The following is a 20,982-nucleotide window of genomic DNA, read 5'->3' on the forward strand; positions in this document are numbered from 1 at the left end:
TTATATATACTGTACATATATACATATATATACATATATACTGTATTATGCCTCCATGAAGCTCGGTGCAATATGAATTTGCTTACAAATTATTACTTATGGGCAGCAAGGTGGCTCAGATGTTAGCACTCTGGCCTTTGAAGCGCTAGGTCCCAGGTTCTTAGCCCAGCCAGGACACTATTATTATTATTATTAATATTATTAAACAGGATTTATTTAGCACCAACATATTACGCAGCGCTGTGCATTAAATAGGGGTTGCAAATGACACTATCTGCATGGAGTTTGCAGGTTCTCCCTGTGTCTGCATGGGTTTCTTTCCCACATTCCAAAAACATGCATTTAGATTTTGGCGATTAGAATTGGCGTTCCCTCAAAAATTGTCCTTAGGCTGTGATAATGATATATGACTATGGTAGGGACATTAGATTGTGAGATCCTTTGAAGAACAGCTAGTGATATGACTGGACTTTGTAAAGCGCTACGAAATGGTGGCACTGTATAAATACTGGATAATAATAAATATAATCTTTTACACAGTCGCACTCATACATAGGTTTACAGGGGCTACTATTATGTTTTTGCACCATAGACAGGACACTAGCACTGCAAGGCTTGGTAGGTAACACGGGCGTCACCAATACTTAAATGTGAGGTTTTTTACATTGTATGCAGCATTTCTGTACTCACAGGAAGCAAATTCTGTTGTCAGACCTGGGAACACAGATTTTGCTCCATGCATTACATTGAATACTGCTTCTGACCACTCGCTGTAAAGCATGAAGCAAGCCAGGCCTCCTCCATGTTCCTGTACGGCGGCGTGTTTACAGCGGAGGAGTGTGCTTCCCATTGGCGGCACTCCTCCCCTCTGCCAATTCTCATTTCTCCAGTGAAAGTAATGAATCCCAGCTGTGAACAGCTAATCTGTATGCTTATCACAGCAAATCCCAATGTATTGCTCTGTTTAACGCTTTCTGCACTGAGGCGCAATGGTCCTGCATAAGGATGCATTAACAACCATGCAAACCTCTATTAGGATGCATACACACGTGCAATAATTGTCGTTGGAAAAGATCTGCATGAACGAGCTCTGTACATACAACACCGTTCTGTTCTATGAAGAGGGGAGAACGACGGAGCGGCACCCCGCTGTGCTCTCACTTCCATTACGGCCGTTTGTCGCCCATCGTCCCTGGATCAGTCAGAGTGGTCGTTCGAACTATGGGCATTGTACCCACGCAAGATTCTCATCCGATATCAGCCCTGGGCCCATTATCAGAGGAGAACAATCGCACGTGCGTACTTACTGTCTAGTGGAAGATTGAATGGAAAGTCTGTACACAGACCAGCAAAAATCAAGCTTTAAGATAAATAAAAGGAGCCGCCTTCCAATTTTCATTCATTGCTGTAAAGTTTCATTCAACCTTTGTTTGGTAATCTGGGAAAACCTCTGTTTAAAGGTTTGCAAGACCTTTTTCCAAACATTTTTTGCGGGCTCCTTGCTGTCTCTCACATTTGAGAAGCCCAATCTATCAAAGTGTCAATACAAAGACATCGCACACATATCTCAATACCGTTCTTTAAACTCTGAATCTTTTTGGTGAGAAGAAGAATAGAAAGAAAGTTACACCGTACAGGCTCTAGGAGTCTCACCCATTAGTTATGAGAGGGGCTCTGTGTATTCTGGCTGCACTGCATTAAGGCTGCAATTTTCAACATCAGCGACCGCTGTACACACGTCAGATTCTTGCCCGAGACGAGAATCATTTCACATGTGTATGTACATAGACTAAGCAAAATAGGTATCTGAATGGGATTTCTGAGTTTCCCATAACTGCTGTATTTTATAGACAGCATCTACAGTTTATATACTGCTTACTCCTAAAGCATTGATGGACTTTTTCTAAAAAGAATACACATCTTAATCCCAATCCTGAATGGAATTTAAAAAAATTGCGACCTTTACAGTTTACTGTACACTGTAATCCTTTTTTTTCTGACTTTGCTGATCTAGTTACAGTGCAATTATCAAGCCAGAAATATTTTTAGGCCAAGTGGGAAGAATTTGTAGGTGGGTGGCAGCCCCTGTATTGTGACCCAACTCTTCAGTAACCACCCAAAAAAAAAAGGTGGTCACTGAAAAGTTCTGGGTGGTACGCCCAGCTAGAAAGGGCTGGGGAGAACACTGCAGTGCACCACATAAAACTTTAAAACTTGTCTTAAAGCATACAATACTCACCTGTCTGTATTCTGTCACAGGGTGCTGCCATCTTCTTCTTACTTCTCTTCCTGGGTAGTTCTTTATAGGTTAGGTTAGGATGATGTAACTCCTGAGCAGGAAACGGATTGTGACAGAGATCAGTTAGGTAGGAGGATTATTGCGGTAGGGACACCGCCTTTCCCTTTTTGCAATAACCACTTGCCTGATCAAACATTTAAAAGTAGAACTACTTTAATGCTGACAATCTACACCACAAAACCAAATATCTTCCACCATCATTTAAAAAGATATCCAGTTTCTTATATACTTATGGGAGCAGTGGGATTTGCTCACTATATATGCAGACCCTGCTCCCTGTAGAATGATAGCACATAAGGTAATGTGGGCAATCAACTAAAAGCAAGGTGCTCTCATTGTGGTTGATATTTGCTGATTAGGGAACGTTTGATGGCCTGAAGTACAAAAACAGTGCACACAAAACACAATAAAGAGGACAACAAAATATTAATATGATAATATAACATTGTAAAATAACACTAAAATTTGCCCCTACGATAAATACAAACATGATGATAATACTGCTAGTACAATAACAGAAGGAACAAGAGAGACGGGAATGTTGCCTGTAGCCAGTAACAAAAGCTCCATCCCAAGCTGGCCCCTCTGAAGGTTATCCTCCCTTCATTGTGAGTCGGAGGACCTCTGACCCCTGCCTGGCAAAGACATGAGCCATCCATTCTTGGTACACTGGCAGACCCCCCATCCCCCTCCCACAAACATTAATAGCTAGCAGGACTTGTCAACAAAAAAAGCCTCAACACACACAAACTTCTCCTGAAGGAAGAGAAACAAAGCAATCTCATTTAGATGGCGCTGGAGGCGGCAGACACGGCAGACACGTCTCAAAATATACAACATAGTGGTGATAAAGCACTTGTACAAAACTAAAAACCAACAAGACAAAGTACACGGATCTCCCTGCAACTTCTTACGCGACTTAAGGAAATGGGTTTGTGTAGTTTTTTCCGTATCAGCCCCAGAGATTAGAAAGACAAAACAGCTGCAGTCTGTAATGGACACCTACAGGGAATAGACTACAATACATCACTCTTCTGTCAAAAAGAATTAGTAAAAAGAAAGAAAAAAAATTCTAGCACTGCGGTACCGTAAATGCTAAAAGACGAGAAAGCAGAGTAAACACATGCAACAATGGTTGGCAGGGAAAGGTTGTCTTACAATTCATGTGTGGCATGTTTGGAAGATTTCAATATTCCCATTGCTCTATCCTTTATATGGATAGACATCAAGCAGGAAGGTAAATTGCACCGTGTAACAGCATGATCATCATTTCATTTGGAAATCAATGGAGGAACCATAATTTTTCATGTGTGCAAATTTCTATAATTTTTTTAAACCACCAACTTGTTCTACAAGGCTATAAAGAGGCCCAAACCATTTTTATAAATCCGCGAATAAGGAATGTACAATATATTATTTCTATAGTGAAAACACAGCAGTGCAGAAAAGGAGATAACCTGACAAATTACCAGCATTTATATCAAAGCTGAACTAAAACCCGGTATTATACTCATTGGACCCCGTTCCATCGCAAAGGTTCTGCCAACTTCTTCCTTGCAATCTTTGCAATGTTCAGCCGCCTAGATTGGCCAAGCTGGGATGACGAAACTCCTGCACAATCTGCAGGAGTTTATTCAGGCCCAATAACCACCAGGGAAGCCAGGATGTGCCGGTTATCGGTGATTTTGACAGCCCAAGCAAGTTATCAGACAGGAAAGAATGCTTATTGCAGAAGGGACATCGCCTGTTTCTTTCTGCATTAAAGCCCTGCCAGATCACCACTTTTTAAAGTGCATTTTTCATTGTAAGGAGAATGTCAGTATAACATTTGGTTTCTGGGCTAAATATGTTCATAAACTAGGGCTGCGTAATATGTTGGCGCTATATAAATACTGTTTAATGAAAATATCTGTTGCATGGGTGGCATCACCACTACATCCCACTACAATGGGAAATCCAGCACGGCAGTCAAATATGAAAACCTCTACTGTCACCAATTAGCTTTAAATATTAATTTCAGTGATTTCTAAACTCTATTTAAACTATCCTGAAAGAAACCTGGCTGAAACAATACAAAGTACCAGACCGAGCCCATTTAGAAACACTTTTCTAAATATGTCTGATAGTTATGAATGGGCCGTATAATATTTAAAACTCTCCAAGACTGGAGAAGACAGACAATTGAAGGAGAACCTGGGCGATCCAGCAAACCAGAAATGGATCTGGCCCATATTTTAAACATTTCCCAATAGCAAAAAATTTTTACAAAATCTATTCCAGGTTTGCTGGATCACCCAGGTTTAGGTTGATAGTCTAATCTTCTCCAGACTTGGAAAGCTTTAATAAATCAGGCCCAATATGTTCAATCATGTTTATTTATAAAGGCTGAGCAGAGTGAAGAACGTTACAGGGAACATCAACTAGCAATATCAAGTCAAGCTTCATAACAGCTTACAGTGTAAAGTCCCTCATACAAGGGCCAAAGTGTCCATTTGATGTCAGGTTTCGGTCACAGTAGTAATTACCTGATTGGCTGTTTTCGGCTGGAGCTACAAGGGTCCCGGCAGAAGAGGTGGGATTCAGTCTGTTTCCACTGAGATGAGACGATGTAACGGTCATTAAGGATCCCGGAAGAGACGATACCTGTAAACAAAAATAATAAAGGTTTGTCTCACCATAATCACAAACAGCTAAAAGAAATATTTCCTAAAAGTCAAATTCATGGATTTGCACTCCTGTTGGTTTATTGCCAATATCAGACGTATTATCTCCGCTCGTTTTCTGTCCAAATCTGCAGCTGTGTAAATCTAACTATTTGAAGCCAACCTCAGCAAGCTGTTTCCTAACGTACAAGAAAATAGATTCCAAAAAGGGGTTTGTGGGCAATTTTCACCAGAGGAAACCTGCAGCAATGGAAAATAGAATCGGCCCTGGAGGCTATCTGAGGTTACTGCATCTCAATTAGCATTTTTGGGATTCAAGAGAGAAAACGAGGTTGAGCTGACCCAGAGATAACAGCGCAGCTCAAACTCCTTATTAAAATGATCCAAAATACCTACATCCTACGAGGATTGTTTTACCAAAAATAAACGTTTTGCATCACCCCTCAAATTGTACTATTCCTGTCCTGGCTGATTCTGTCTGAGGACATAGACCTTTTTTAGTGCCTATGAAGATAAATGCAAAAATGCTCAAGGACACAGCATGCATCATCAAAAAACACAGTGGTGGAAAGTTGCCCCTAGCAACCAATCACGCGCTCAGTTTTGATTCAGAAGCCGATCTCCAGTCAAATACTATATGGGATAGGAAGGACTATACGCATGGGATTAGTAGTTTACACAATGCAAGGATTTTTGTGGTCTCCTCTGCTCACAGAATGTGATAAGGTCAATGCATTCCAGCAGATATTTTACTTGCTGGATAAAAATAAAGAATCAACCACTACAAATACTGGTAGGCTGCAATGTATATTTTTTTAGATGTTGTTTATTTGTTTTTAGGTTTTGATATCCTAACTAGGAAAAAAATATCACATCAGTAATAGATTTGTAAATTCCAGCAGACCAGTAATTGTTGACTGACTGTTTTTTTAGCTTTGGAACAAAGGAAGTACTAGAGCTATGAATAGGGAATAGGACATCGGTCACTGCGAATAACTATAAAAATAGAGGGTGCTTGATAAACTTCCGGGTGGCTTACAGCCATGCTGTTCAAAAATGACAGTTCTAAGCTACATATTTATGTTTTACACATTTTACATGCATTCAAACATCATTGTGCAATGTTAGCAAAACCACAACTCTTCAAAGAAAGTAGAATTTGATTGGGGAAAAAAATTACCACCAATAATTAAGCAAAATATCCCATTCTATCCTTTAACTAAATATCCTATAAACAGCAGCAGGAATAGCGTTTTTATTTGCTTTCATAAAAAAGACTCCTTGAGAAAATGATGTCCTTAAAATCTGAACTAGACCCACAATTCTCATCTGTCCCCATTTCATCACAGGGCGCTGACTCTTATTCCTTTAATTTGATTGGTCGGGCCAGGATGAAGAAACTCCCGCGCAGGACTTGGAGTTCACTCATTCCTGGCACCTGCATGGGAAGTGGAGATTGCTAGGAATCCCTGGAAACAAATTTTGAAATGTTACGGCTGGGCAATGATCAAGGTCAGTCTCTTTTAAACAAACTCCTGCCCGATTGCCAATTTTTCAGAGTGGGACTTTAGTTCCACTTTGTGTATGTGCGCTGAAAAAAACTTTGTTACAGGCCAAATCAGGAGAGGAGGAGGAGGAGGGTTATAGTCAGAAAAAAAGTACCAGCAACTGGGTGGGAACACCAAGTAAAAGGGGAAAAAACGAGAAATACCTAAAAAAGTTCATGCCATCTTCACACTGGTATAATAAAATTTAAAAAGGGTCTTTGAATGTGAACACATTAAAGAGAATCCATCCAGGAGCAGGTTACCATAAATTGGCTTTAAAAAAAAAAAAAAAAAGGGTCACAGAAGTGGAGTGGAAGTGATCAATGTGCCAGTAAAGTCCCCAACATTTACAAGATGCCGACATGTGAGTTTACTTGCAGCTGCCTAAAATTTTACAATCAATTTTGGCTTGAGACCGTCTTTAAAAAACCATCAAGCTTCAGAATTGCGGGCTCTTTAAGAATCAAGGGGAAAACAAGGCACTGCCAGGAAAAATATAATCTGTGTCAACGGAATTACAGCCAACACGTCCTTCAGGATAATGCAGAACGCATTTAAATGGTTTGAACTGAGAAATACTGGGGGGAAGCCAAAGAACTAAAGTAATTACACAGTATGAAGGATTCCATTCACCCCTAAAGTGCCCTGTCAATGGCAGGACCGAAGACACTTGGTGACCATGTGGTTATCCTGCTAATTATTTAATCTTATTAAACCATTTAGAACATAAAAGCAGGTAGACAACAGATGTCTCTGAGATCTGAGTGGCCTTGTACATCTCAAGCCGGCTGTGTAGGTCAAAGCCTTCAGCTTTAAGATACACCTTTCAATGCGCATGACGACGTACTTCCTGAGCTGCGCACCGTCGTTGGCGAATTAAATAAATCTGCGTAGTATCCGATAACTTCCTCTTTGTGTGTGTAGGGAGCCCGGCTCCGTGTCTCCCCCCTTCTTCCTCCAGGGGAGGGAGGAAGCATAAAAAGAAGGATGTGTTTGACACAATAGGCTGCTTGGGGAATAGGTGCTCTGCCCTGACCCCAAATAGGGAGCCAAATTTTTTGGCAGCTTCCCAGCCCTACTTACTGAACTGGCTCTTGAAAACTTTGTATTCATTCATGTCGCTAACCATGGCTCTGAAGGCTAGGGCTGGGACTTGTGCCAAACACGTGAAAATGAGCCCTCCAACATACACAGCCAAAAGTCTTGCATAATCCGCTGCAATAAAAAAAAGGAAAAAATCCTCTTGGCTGCACACACCGATCCCTTTCTAAGAAACATTCCTGTGTCTGTCATAGTGCAAGCTCTATGTCAAGAATAGAAAAAAAATTGTGCACTACAGAAAAGAAGTCATTCTTAAAAAATGAAAGCAGTTCAATTAAGGGCAGCAGGGCTGTGCTCATACTGGAGGGATGACAAAAATATCAGTAATAAGTAAGTGTGAGAATAGGCAAAGCAATACCTTGATGAATGGAATAAATTTAAAGAGCACCTGTAATCCTGGCAACATCTTCCCCTGCTATTAAGATTTAAAGAGACTCAGTCACAATAATTTCAACAAATTTCTATCCATAAAAACCTTCATACAATTGGCCTGATTTATTATTTCTCTCCCAGGATGGAGAAGACAGACCATCACGGGAGAACCTAGGTGATCCAGCAAACCTGGATTTTTTTTTTTTTTTAATAAAATTGCTATGGTTTTCAAATGCACTTGTTTTAAAAATGTTAAAATTGGTTATTGTTGTGAAATCGCAAATGTTTTCAGTTGCATGGGCATTGAATGGGCAAGGGTTTTTTTTGTAATCCAAGTAAATGGTACAGTGAATACCCATAGTCTACATTAGTATTTATATAGTGCTGACATATTACGCAGCGCTGTCCATAGTCATGTCACTAGCTGTCCCTTAAAGGAGCTCACAATCTAATGTCCCTAACCTAGTCATATGTCTTTAATATAGTATAAGGTCAATTTTGGGGGGAAGCTAATTAACTTATTATTATATTATTATTATTATTATTATTATTAATAATAATAAACAGAATTTATAAAGCATCAACATATTACACAACGCTGTACATTAAATAGGGGTTGCAAATGACAGATGAATACAGAAAGAGAGGACCCTGCCCCGAGGAGCTTACAATCTAGTAAGTGGGGGAATTTACAAACAATAGGATGGGAGCCTACTGCATGTTTTTGGAATGTGGGAGGAAACCCAGGCAAACACAGGGAGAACCTGCAAAACCCCATGCAGATAGTGTCCTGGTCAAAGTTTAAATCTGGGACACAGCGCTACAAAGGCCAGAATGCTAACCTCTGAGCCATTAAACGATAATTTTGTATGTTGAGCAAAAAATGGGTTAAAAAAAACCATGAAAGAAAACAGCATAATGAATGCTTAGCATAACTCTTGCAAAATTTGTTATGGCATTCATCAAGTGTTAAAACAAGCAGTCATCTCATTCACTATTTTGTTGACAGAATTATTTGATGAAAAGCAACATAAAAACAATGAATTTACAACATTACATTTTTCCAGTTCCTATTAGGGTAACTATACGCAAATCCTGCTTATAAGTAGCGTGGGGAAAGGATATAGAAGTGGTCAAAGAGCTCTCTCTGCATAGACTGCAGAATGCTAGACAATGGGGTATATATAAGAAAAACGCATGGCTACAAATTTTGCATCCTGCTTTAAATTTCCATATTTCTAGAAAAAAAAAAATGTTGTTGGTTAAACAAGAGGGTGGTGTCTGCATAAAAGGACCCATCCTGTGTGCTTAGGGCAGAATGGAAGCTTAAAGCAGCTCTGTTCCCAGAGGAGGAACCTGGTTGCTTTGGGCAATGCAGACTGTCACACAAATCTTGCTTCACTTTCATAGGTGAGGCCCCATGTGTTCATGTTACAATCATCCATACAAAGGAATGGGCACTCCCCTTGGACAACGACTGTGTGCCATCCTGTGCTAATGTCAGCTCCACTGCATAGACGCTAATTCCGTGTGACTGTTCTGACACGTTCCGGTGAAGGGAATGGTAACGAGCTCCCGCTGTTCGCCACAACCATCACTCTAGTTCGGGTCACTATTTCTGACTGCAGAGCGATGCTCATCTCAGATTGGCCTGCAGTCAGAAGCCCCCTTTTTACTGCTGGAGGCTGCCCTCCAAATGCAGACGTTTGCAAATCCAGGGAGTTCTCATACACCTGTGTCATGCTCGCCGACATAACAGCAGTGCAAAGAACCTCCCCTGATGAACTGAAATGCTGAGAAGTAAAACTGAATCACATCAGTTATTTATTTTGTAAAAATTTGTTTTATCTTCATATCAGTATGAAGCTGACCAATCACTGGCATTACAAAAACCTGACGCTGATTTCCATAATCCCTAACAATTCGCTATTTAGGATCATTTAGACTTTGTGCAGTCTCACTTTTTTTTTTAGATCATGGCTTAATCTGAATTATCCCCAAACAAAAGACAGACAGTTGCTTGTGCTGGAAACATCTGTTTCAAACAAGTTTCTGCAGAAAATAATTTTCCAGCCTGTCAACAAACATCTGCCAATTCCATCCATCAAAAAAATGTCTTTTTGCATCACTGAAAGCATTAGTTATAATTTTATAATTGCTAAAATGTTACGAAAAATCATTATTATGTATAAAGTCTAAATGGTGTAAATTGCGCCCTTTGCTCCAGCCTACAGCGATTACATTACCATGGTAAAGCTCATTTCCGTTCTTTAAATGCCTCCTCACTCCGTCTGCAAGTTTTCTGAGTGCTACTCACCTTTGCACTCCTGTGTCCTGTATTCTGTGCCATCCTGTACTCCACTCTCCACCAGGTTGAACTCCCAGCATTCTTTCTTCCATTTCCTGTGAGCCTTTGGGTGTCAGTGACCCACCCCCTGGGGGCGCTCCATCAAGCTAAGCTCACAGAACAATGCTGCACAGTACTGCACCCATGTCATTATCTGCAGCATTTAGGAATTATGCATTGCCAGAGGACAAGAGAACCCCCCAAGCATCACAAGGACAAAAAAGGTGTATAAAGAAGATAATACATAATGCCGGGGTAGTGGGAAAGAAGAGTGCTTCAAGCCATGAATTTGCTTTTAAAGATTACAGAAGTGATTGTGTTTATATCCACTTTAATTATAATATGCTGTTTGCATACAAATATAAAAGAATGAAGATTAATGATAGGTTCCCTTTAAACAAAGGCTGAATGGAAAAGATCTGGCTACTACCCATAGCAACCATTTGTTGGTCTACATCCCTAAACAAGATTTCCATCTTAAAAGAAAAAAAATCCCACCAACGCCAGCATGCAGCAGCATCTTGGAGAAGAAAGAGGTAATAAATTTTTTAGGCTGCGCATTATTAACACCTTGTGCCACTAATGGCAGTGCAGGGACTAAATTGGAAGCGGAAGGTTCACATCTCACTCGCAGTAAAAACCAACCAGAGCAAGCATTTAAAAAAAAAAAAAAAAAAGTGCAATCGTGCTGTCAATACACATTAAGGGCACAGGATTCTGACAGGCTGGAAAATTCCACAGCTGAAGTCGGCTTTCTCCAGCTCCTAACAGCGTTTTACAATGAACAATCTGCCCTGGTACACACGACTTGGAACTAAAATGTTTCCCACGCCATTCAAGATCGTTGGCAAATAAACAGATACACTTGTTGTAACTGCCACAGTTGTTGGGGTTTCCTAAAAAGCAAAATTAGAACAAAGTGATTTGTTTTACCAAGGTATTTTTCATTCAAGCAGATTATGTAATTTTCCTTAGGTAACAAATAAAGATAATGCGCTGGGATAACATAGAACGTTATTGTGCCTCAGATTAAATGCATGTAGGTCTAAGGCTGCGTACACCCGTGTAATAATTATCTTTGGAAACGAACGACTAACAACCGATCGATAATTGTTAAGAAAAAAAGTGCACAACTGGCCAACGACGCCGTAGAACGAGGGTTGTCGCTGAAGACATACGACCGCCCCGCGGATCTGATTGGGTGATGATCGTTCGCAATCTATTGTGTGTACGGTCGTTCAGTGATCGTGGATTGTTCTGCAGTACACTTTTTCCTTTACATGTCACTTCCCCCATTGTTCAAACGATTGTATCTAGCGTGTGTACACTGTTGGTGGATTATATTTGAATGATCGAATCGTTTCAGCTTGTACAGAATTGTGCACAATACAATCGTTAAGAATAGTCTTGCATAATCCTTGATCTGTCATTAGTCGTTCCTTTTCTAACGACAATTATTGCACATGTGTACCTAACCTAATATACACTGCATGGCCAACATTTTGTGGGCACACGACCCTAACATCTATATGAGTTTGTTGTATAACTCCTTTCAAAACCATGGACATTAAAAGTGAGTTCTTCCCCTCCAACCCACAACCTTTTTTTTGAAGCCTTAAAAGCTCCCATTACAAGGTTTTAGAGTTTGACCATGTGCCAGATGAAGGAAGCGGACTATGTATAGGGACGGACGGATGTGCACAATTGTCTAAAATGATTCTGTATGCTTTAGGATGAACAGTACTCTTAAATGGAAAAACATAATATTTGGGGAGTTGCATAATTACTTTTGGCGATACAGTTTATATAGGAATTTAGTTTCATCCTGCCACGGGCAAACCATCCATTTGTACTGGATAAACACAGTACAAATAACAAGTAACTCTGTCCGTATTTCCAGTCTATAGCCTCTTTTTCCAGATAGAGCCACTGATTCCTAGAAATCTAAAAAAAAAAAAAAAAAAAAAAAAAAAAAGCTTTAATAATTATTTGAGGATGTGCTTAAATAGTGTATTAACCTCCTAATGAATGCAAATTGGAAACACTGAGTTACCTGATAACTTACTAACCCAAAGACTTTAGGTCAACACCCAAAAAATCCCGGCCTTTGAAAGAAGTGCTAATTGTATTAGCATGTTTTACGACAGGTGTGAACTTTTGAGACTGCACAAATGCTGTTTGATGACAAATTTACTGCCCTTTGGAATTTACAGAATTTCTGCTTGAAGGTGAAGAGCTTGGTGGGACCCAGGTTGGTCCAATCTATATTATCACTCCAGTAAGTTTGATCTCATGTATATTATGTGCCACAGATACTTCTTCCCTTGTGTATAGGGAACAAGGGTGGATGTGCACAATTGCCTTACATGATTTCATGCTTAAGAATGAACAGTACTATCAACATTATAAATTTTACACAGTATTTATATAGCACCAACATATTACACAGTGCTGTACAAAGTATATAGTTATGTCACTAGCGGTCCCACAAAGGGGCTCACAATCTAATGTCCCTACCTCAGTCATAGGTCTTTAATGCAATCTATGGTCAATTTTGCAGGGAATTAACCTAGCCAATTAACCAACTGCATGTTTTTGGAATGTGGCAGGAAACCGAAGTACCCTGAGCAAACCCACGTAAACACGGGATAACCTCCAAACGACTCTACAGATAGAGTCCTGGCCGAGTTTCGAACCTGGGCCCTAGCACTGCAAAGGCCAGGGTGCTAACCACTGAGCCACTGTGCTGCTCAAAATTTACTAAAGTTTGATCTCATGTACATTATGTGTCACGGATACTTATTGCCATGACTATTTATCCATAAAACTGACTCTCCTGAAGCCAAGTATCAGCAACCTCAACAGACATTCCCACCTGAGCAGAGAAGTACAGAACTGGCTCTTATAAAATGTTCTGTGCAATATAGCCTGCAGTTGCTTTCCAACAAGAGCAGAGCTGGGATTGTTGGCACTGCAGCCATAGAAGATCACAGTATATTAATGTGCATGTTTAAAGGAATGTGGGAGACCGGATGGAAAAAAAAAAAATGAAAGACTGACATTCCCCAGGTTTTAATGCCCTCTATGTACTTATAATAAATTTGACAAGTTTGTGCTGAGAACTCCTATATCATGGTATACATGTCTGACATACGCACTTCAGGAAGACCTGCGGTGAATAAAGGAGGTTAAATTTGTCCAACATAAAATATTTTCTTCCAGCAAACCCCCTTTTTTTTGCCTTAGTTCCCGACAAGTAGGGCTTTAATACTCAGCGTGTGATGAGAGATGAAACCAAGTGTGAACAACTTTCAAGTCCCATGAGGGGGCTGACTGTTCAAGCTGTCAGGTTCAATTGCATCATTCGACATTATTCAATGCCCCAAACTGCTCTCTAATTGTTAGGGGCTTAACATATTCAGCGTCTTTGTTTAGGCTAATGCCGAAGTGCCCACAAGTCGACTTTCCGTAAAGAAGAGGGTGGGATTTCATTGTACTTAAACCATTCTAAACTCTGCACCACCGTAGTCTCTGGTGCCATCCTGGGTCTGAAAAAACGACTTTGAGACCGCTTTAATCAGTTTATATCCTATCAATTCCTATCAATAAGCCTCTTATTTTATTACTACAGATATAGCAGGAGATTTTGCAGCATTTATACGGAGACAGTTCAGTGGCTGAATACAATCGCAGAAGAGACTGCTCCCTTTCACTTCATCCGCTTCAAGTCTTTGTAAGTTTTTTTTTTTCTTTGTCATGTTTCGTGTTGTCTTTTCCCCTCTACCTAATATCAGATGTGACACCTCGTAGTAACCATGCAGAAAGTCTTTAGATTTCTCTGAAGATCTGCTGCCCTGCTGACAAGCGCTTATTTTTTTTTATTCAGTTGTATTTTTTAGGCTGGTTATAATGAGATGGGGTCAAGTAGATTATTCACTTCCTGTCCTGTCGCTGCTTTGTGTTGCTGAGCGAGAAGAAGTTAAAACCTAAGGTGAAGATGCAGAGTAAATAAACCCTGCGCCCACACAGACTTTAACAGTTTTTTCCACAATTATCTTTACTTATTGTGTCACCTAAAGCGCTGTTTTCCTAGCTGCTGTACGGCATCACAGAGATTTCACTGCACCCAATATCAGGGCGTTTTCCAATGTGTTGAAATGTAAAAAAACAAACAAAAAAAAAACTGGTGATACAGAATAACTATATGTATAAACTGGTCAGTTTCCGTTATTAATCCTCCATTGATCCTGCCATCATCTGGAACCCCCTGTATAGTTGTTCAAAGAAATCTTTCCCGCAACATGGTGGCTCAGTGGTTAGCACTCTGGCCTTTGCAGTTTGACAATGGTAGGGACATTAGATTGTAAGCCCCTTTGAGGGACAGTGACATGTCTATGGACTATGTACAGCGCTACGTGGTATGTCGGCGCTATATGAATACTGTGTAATAATATTGATCTTTCCCTCTTGCAGCCCTCGATGAAAAAGCTCACACTGCTAATGCTTATAGAGCTATATGAAATTCGGAGTGTGATTTTACCTGAACAGACTGGATGTGATTTGGGGTTCACCTTCATTAAGAACTGAGACAACATACCTTTTTTATACCATTTATTAACATTCATACATAAATTATGGAATAAATACAGAAATACGTATGAAGTGCAAACCTTTCTCTTCATTCCCAGATTATTTCACCACAATTATCATTAAAACGGAATGGGGGATCCTCCGCCCCCTTTCATAAAGTTTGACTTTGAATATCCAGAAAAGGGTAATAATTTCTGATCAATTGTTTATTCTTTGATTGATTGCAGAAGAAAATATTAAGTTAAGTTAATGAGTTAGAAAAGCTAATGTGATAGCATTAAAAGAAGAAAAAAATCGTTAACAGCTATTTTATTATTAGTAGTAAATTGTATTTATATAGCACCAACATATAACGCGGCAATGTACATTAAATAGGGGTTGCAGAGACACAGGAAAAAGGGGAGCACCCTGCTCTGAGGCGCTTGGGTGGGGGAAGCAGCATACAATAGGAAGGGGGAAACTTGACATTAAAAAAAAAGAAAAAAAAGAAAAATCAGCAGAACTTTTCTGTGTGCTATAAGCAAAAAAGCTGAAAAATCATAAATCTGTACTTTTTATAACAACATTCTTAAAAAATGATCCCTGTCGGATACAAGTTGATTCTAATCTACACATTAAAGATTAGCAGCAGAAACTTGCTGATGGTTTATGAGGCATCTGTGTACATTTCCATAAAGCCGTTCTATTTAAACTAGGACCAACCAAAACAAGAGCGGCGGGCAGACGTGCAGAACCAGAGGAGAGCCAAGCAGCAATATTACAGCAATGATATCGTAACACGATGTCTTGACAGGAACAAGCAAATATGTTTACAAACCACAAGATGGCTTTAGGGCATCAAGCATATGTTTAGAATCCAGCAGAAAGAAATCTGTGCTTTACATTTTTAAAACTTATATCGGCGTGTACAAAATAAGAGAAACGTCAAAAAAACCAGCATCAAAGGAGAGTCGTTATCTTATCAAGCATTAAAAGAGGAACGTTAGTTTGGAGTGTGATAAGTTTTTAGAGCAGGAAACAAACAGGATTTAACCAACGTGCAATAGGTGATGGTTGAATGGCAGTGAATTGGTTGAAACCAACTGCAAAATATAGTCAGATACAGGCAGATTTTAGAAAAAAAAGATAAAAAATATGCAAAAAAAAAAAAAAATGGAAATGGAAAAAAGGAACAGAAATAAGAATGAAATATCTGAAATCTGGATCATAAAAACTGGCAGCAAAAAAATTACAATAGTACATAAATAAATAAATAGGGATGGTGGCAAAACATTTCATTTTGTAAAGTGAACTGTGCAAAACAAAATTCAGCTCATTTGATTTTCTACCTGCCCCACGTTTGTTCAGCTTTTCAAATAAAAGAGAATGTGGACATCCAGTGTTCCTCCCCAGTCCCTTTTAGCTGGGCGCACCATCTGGCACTTTTCAGTAACTGTTTTTTGAAGGTTACAATACAGGGGCTGCATTTAGCTTCTAACCCAGCTTAAAATAATTCTGGGGAGAATATGGACATCTAAAGATTGAAATAATATGAGAAAGTTATAACATCACCTTATAAAACCCCGGGCCATTCTTCAGTGTGTCTGTGGGAATTTCTGCCCATTTAGCTAAAAGCGTATTTGTGAGGTCTAATACTGATGTTAAACATTAGGTTCAATCTTGGCATTTTAATTCTTCCCAAAAGTAAGCAGGCCACTTAAGTCCTTCCACACCAAACCAATCAAGCTGGCAGAGAACTGGGTTCTTGTTTCACCCTCGTTAGGTCAAGTCTACATGGACTGTTTTCCCAGTGTTTAATTCCTATTCATTCCAATGCGGCAGTCCATATCAGAGTGTTTTCTTGATGAGCTGTAAATAAAACACATCCTGTATCGTTTGGAAAGAGTTAAAAATGCCGGTAAACGCTTTCCAAACATCCAAAATGCCTAAAAAACCTCCAAATGCCCTCATTAACATGAATGAGACTTGTTAGACATTTGTTTCCCCCTATTCTAACTTTTCTCTGACACATATCTTGTTTTTTTTTGTCTTTATAAATGCTTAAAAGTATGTATAGGCATTTATAAGCATTTAATATTAAAGTCAGTGTACACTTAAGCTACATACACATCAGATGATTCTCGTCGTATAAACGCCTCAGGGCTGATATCGGATGAGAATCTGGTGTGTGTACAACGTTCGTTGTTGGTGGATCCATCCTGGCGGATCAACAGACGATTATAATGGAAGTGAAAGGGAGGAAGCGCAGTGGGGTGCCGCTCAATCATTCTCCCCCGCTTCTCCTCTCCATAGAGCAGAACAGCGCTGTATGTACAGTGCTCGTTCAGTCTTTTGTCTTTGTAAATAATCATAAAAGATCCTTTCCAATGACACATATTGCACGTGTGCTCCCAGCTTTAGTATGAACTGTGTCCATTTTTTGGCAGGGGACTGAGGGGGTGGATGCAAACCAAAACTTGAGGGTCCAGTGAATTCAAGTTACTACTCTGTGTGGGATTTATTTCTGAAATTCTACAAAACCTGCATTTTCTGTTCATTGCAAAACAATATTTTGTAACACATAATAAATATAATGCAATATGCATATTATAATATGAATGTTTTCATATGAATGCCATGAACTGTTGATAATCAGTAGAAGTTGAATAAAAAGTAACACACCATAAACATGCAATGTGCAGTAATGCCAAATTTTCTGCCAGCAGGGTTTACAAATACCCTTCATGTTTTCTTTACACCTCACAGGAAACACAAAGTAGTTTTTACTCCATCAGTTCCAACTTTTTTTCTATCTCTTTTGTGCAAACTTCTTTTGGGAAGGCAGAACACAATGCAGACTGTCCTGATCAACCCTTGGTGCGGTTAAATAGCTTCTCTTTTTTTTACATTAGTAACAATGTTGTTCTGGCGAGGAATTAACTGTCAAAAATTAAGGAGCTGACATGCTATTAAACTCATCTCGATGACACGAGGAAGAGCGGGATTTCTGGAGAGCAGACAATACAGCTGACAGGCAGACTACTTAAAACAAATTTTTAGACCACAGACAGCTTGCGTTCAGCTCAATGTCATTCCATCACTGTGCAACTATTATAGGATGAGTCCCTAAAGAACCCGCAGCAGATTTATGTAGGGCAGGAACTCACCCTTCCCCTTAAGCAAAGCTACAATTATAGGAAAATCACAGGAGCAAAATGTGACTATCACACTTTATCCAGACGTGACAACAAATACACTGAAGGAAAAGAGTACCAAACTTTTCTATCTGTGTTCACTTTCACATGCTATGCTATTCTACAACCAACACAGCAATTAAACGTGACAAGAATAAACCAAATTATGACAAATTAAAATAAGTCAATCGACTGCAATTAAAGAAACTTTAGGATTCTCATTCCATGGTGCAGGCATGACCTCATCAGTTCTTGAGTTTGTCCATGAGCATTAAATTGCTTCTACAGCACAATGATTGCTGGTTTGATGCTAAAAGCACAAATAACATTCATCTGAATAAGTAGAAAAATGGAAACAGACGATAAGATTTCAGTTTTGATTTGTCAGATCTATAAAATATATTGGCAACTGCATAGGGTGTTGGTGCCTATCAGCATTAAATACTGCAGGAAAATATCAATTAAGAGTCTATTGGACAACCACTGACCTCATAAAAAGTCGCATGGAATGTGAATAGTATTTTTGTTTTTTTTACCCCACCACATAGGCTGGAGCTGGGACTGCCTGTGCAAACTGGTCTCATAGATTTATGGGTAACCTAAGTGGAACTAAAATTTTAAGTTTACAATTCAGGTATGTGGTTACTGCAGAAAGGTACAGGCGGTGTTTCTTCTGCAAGACCTGTTCTTAGCTGCCTGATCACCGCTGTCTGCGCATGCGTAGCTCAGCATTGGTTGCCAGGGAAACCCAGCAATCTCAGCTTCCCTTGCATGGCCCAGCGATACCCTCTGGCACACCTGCGCGCGTGTTACATCATCCTGGACGGCCAATAAAGATGCTCGAAGAGCATCTCCAGGACGAATAAAAGGAAGAAGACAGCATTGCCATGAGTTGGGTGTGCTTATCGCATGGCACTGCTGTCTTCTTCCTTTTCCCCATTGGTACACTTGACCAGCTCTGGGGTTGGAATGTGAATGTGTAGCACCCTTAGTAGAATCACCAAACAAGAAATGCTCACAGAAATAGACCATAGGACAAGGTTTTCATTTCATTCACTGTGCAGATTTCTAAGAAAAGCAACAAATCCATTAGGGGATGCAAATACTTAGAAGTTTTGTGCACAGTGCAATCTATTAGAAAAAAAAAACATTTAAATTAGTTTAGAATTTTTGCTGAAAACAATGCAAGAAAAAAATATTAGTAAAACTGAACAATACATCTGAATCAGCGGGGGAAAAAAACAACAAAACCTTCTTGCCTTCTAAGTTTTTAAATTTTTTTTTTCTTGCAATATTCTTGGCATTTTCAAATCTGGTATTTGCAACGTAATTTACTATTTTTAAAGCAGCCCCCGTGAAATGTGGATATGGTTCAGAGCATTGGTTGAAGAATACAGCAAAACAAAGCCAAATGGGAAACACTGGAGGAAGCCACTTCGTAATTTTTTTTTTACCATTTCATAAAGTGCATGCGCTATTTGGTTAATGTTTTCCTAAATTATAAATTTGAGGGGGGGGGGGGGAAGAAAAAATAAAATAAAGGCGGTCAACTTGTAGCAGACAATATGGTCTTCATATTCAGCTCCATCACTATTGTTTTAGGCAGCTAAATTGATGTCCTGCTACATTCAGTTCAATGAAGAGGTCAATGCATCCGGGTTGCCTGGAGACTGATGGTTGCTACAGCAGCACCGGATAAGCCACAATAAATAAGCTTCAGCTTGGAGGCAAAAAAGCATTTAGGGCTGAGAGGGAAACATAAGATGCAGCTGTCTCAGCATGCAGCTCTCTGCAGCGCCCTGCAACTGCCTTCACTTTACTCGGCCTGAATGATGATTTCAATGAGAAGCCAATCTCACTGGGACGAGGGCTAAAATAAGATTGGAAGGATTTTAATTAGACAGAATACGGGATTACTTTAGTACTGGGACTCCTTTGTTCTTCCTGTTGGGTCACATGTTACCTAAGAATTTCCCCCCTAGCTGCAAATTCCTCTTGATTCTACCCCACCCTCTGAACTCTTCCTGCATGGAAACTGGTGCAGATTTTATACCCACAAGCTTAGCTTTACTTTCCAATTCCCTATCGGGTTTCAGCTAATCACTCTAAGAGGTAAAGCGACACTGTCAACGATAATGCTAAACATCATTACTGGAGATACAGTGGTAGTTTATTTATTGCAAAATGAATGTAGCAATCAGGAAGTAGTTTGTTAAATGTTGGAGATGATGATCCCAATAAGCAGGTGATACATTCTCGCTGATTGATCTTCTATTATGGTGGAAAAGGTTCAAATAAAAAGAAATCTGGTTTTTGGCTGTATTTATTTAGTGGCCCAGGCTATCTGGGACCTCTCCAGCTCTAATCTAAAACTACGAAAATGGTACTTATAAATACATTGGAGCTCAGTTCAGAGATTCAAGAATACTGGGTCTAGTACCCAACATCAGGCCTGTCTTTCTTTTATATTTAAGGGTTTAAAAATGGATAGCAATGCATAAAAACAGGCAAATGTAATATTCAGACTGCTAGATCACTACATATTAAATAGTATATATATATTTTGCCAACAGGTCAAGAAAAATATGGGTGTGCAATACCAAACATTTCTCATGATCACAAGGGATCATTACTGCTCCCCTAGGGAAGCTCTAAACAACTTGATTCTTGCTTGAAAGTTGCAAGGAGCAGCTGAATGGAGACCTCATCAAATTACAACTTTATTTAGGGGCCAACAAGTCCAATTTAAGAGCTAGAACTTATGTTTTAAGCTGATCGTTGGTAAAATGTGAATTCAGCTTCAGGCTTCGATCAGCGATGGGAGAGTGGGCGGGGTTATGTCCCTGATGAGTGAGCCAGGGAACCGCACGGGGGCTGTGGTCCGCGGCTC

The 20,982-nt window shown here is 39.6% G+C and overlaps 1 protein-coding gene and 1 long non-coding RNA gene across 7 annotated transcripts in view; one reads left to right on the forward strand and one right to left on the reverse strand.

The window, feature by feature from the left end:
- The window catches only part of MLLT10 (MLLT10 histone lysine methyltransferase DOT1L cofactor), a 130,202-nt gene that overhangs the window by 23,673 nt on the left and 85,547 nt on the right, over positions 1 to 20,982 (reverse strand). For all 6 annotated transcript variants that reach the window (XM_072412744.1, XM_072412740.1, XM_072412739.1 and 3 more), the window contains one exon: positions 4,825 to 4,942. In XM_072412744.1, the coding sequence (XP_072268845.1) occupies positions 4,825 to 4,942 (118 nt within the window). The remainder of the gene's footprint in view (positions 1 to 4,824; positions 4,943 to 20,982) is intronic.
- On the forward strand, positions 13,775 to 14,987 carry LOC140331597 (uncharacterized). Its single transcript, XR_011920950.1, has 2 exons — positions 13,775 to 14,062; positions 14,803 to 14,987. It is a non-coding gene; the product is annotated as an uncharacterized lncRNA (long non-coding RNA).

Source organism: Pyxicephalus adspersus, chromosome 5 (genome assembly GCF_032062135.1).
Source record: "Pyxicephalus adspersus chromosome 5, UCB_Pads_2.0, whole genome shotgun sequence".
NCBI lineage: Eukaryota > Metazoa > Chordata > Amphibia > Anura > Pyxicephalidae > Pyxicephalus > Pyxicephalus adspersus.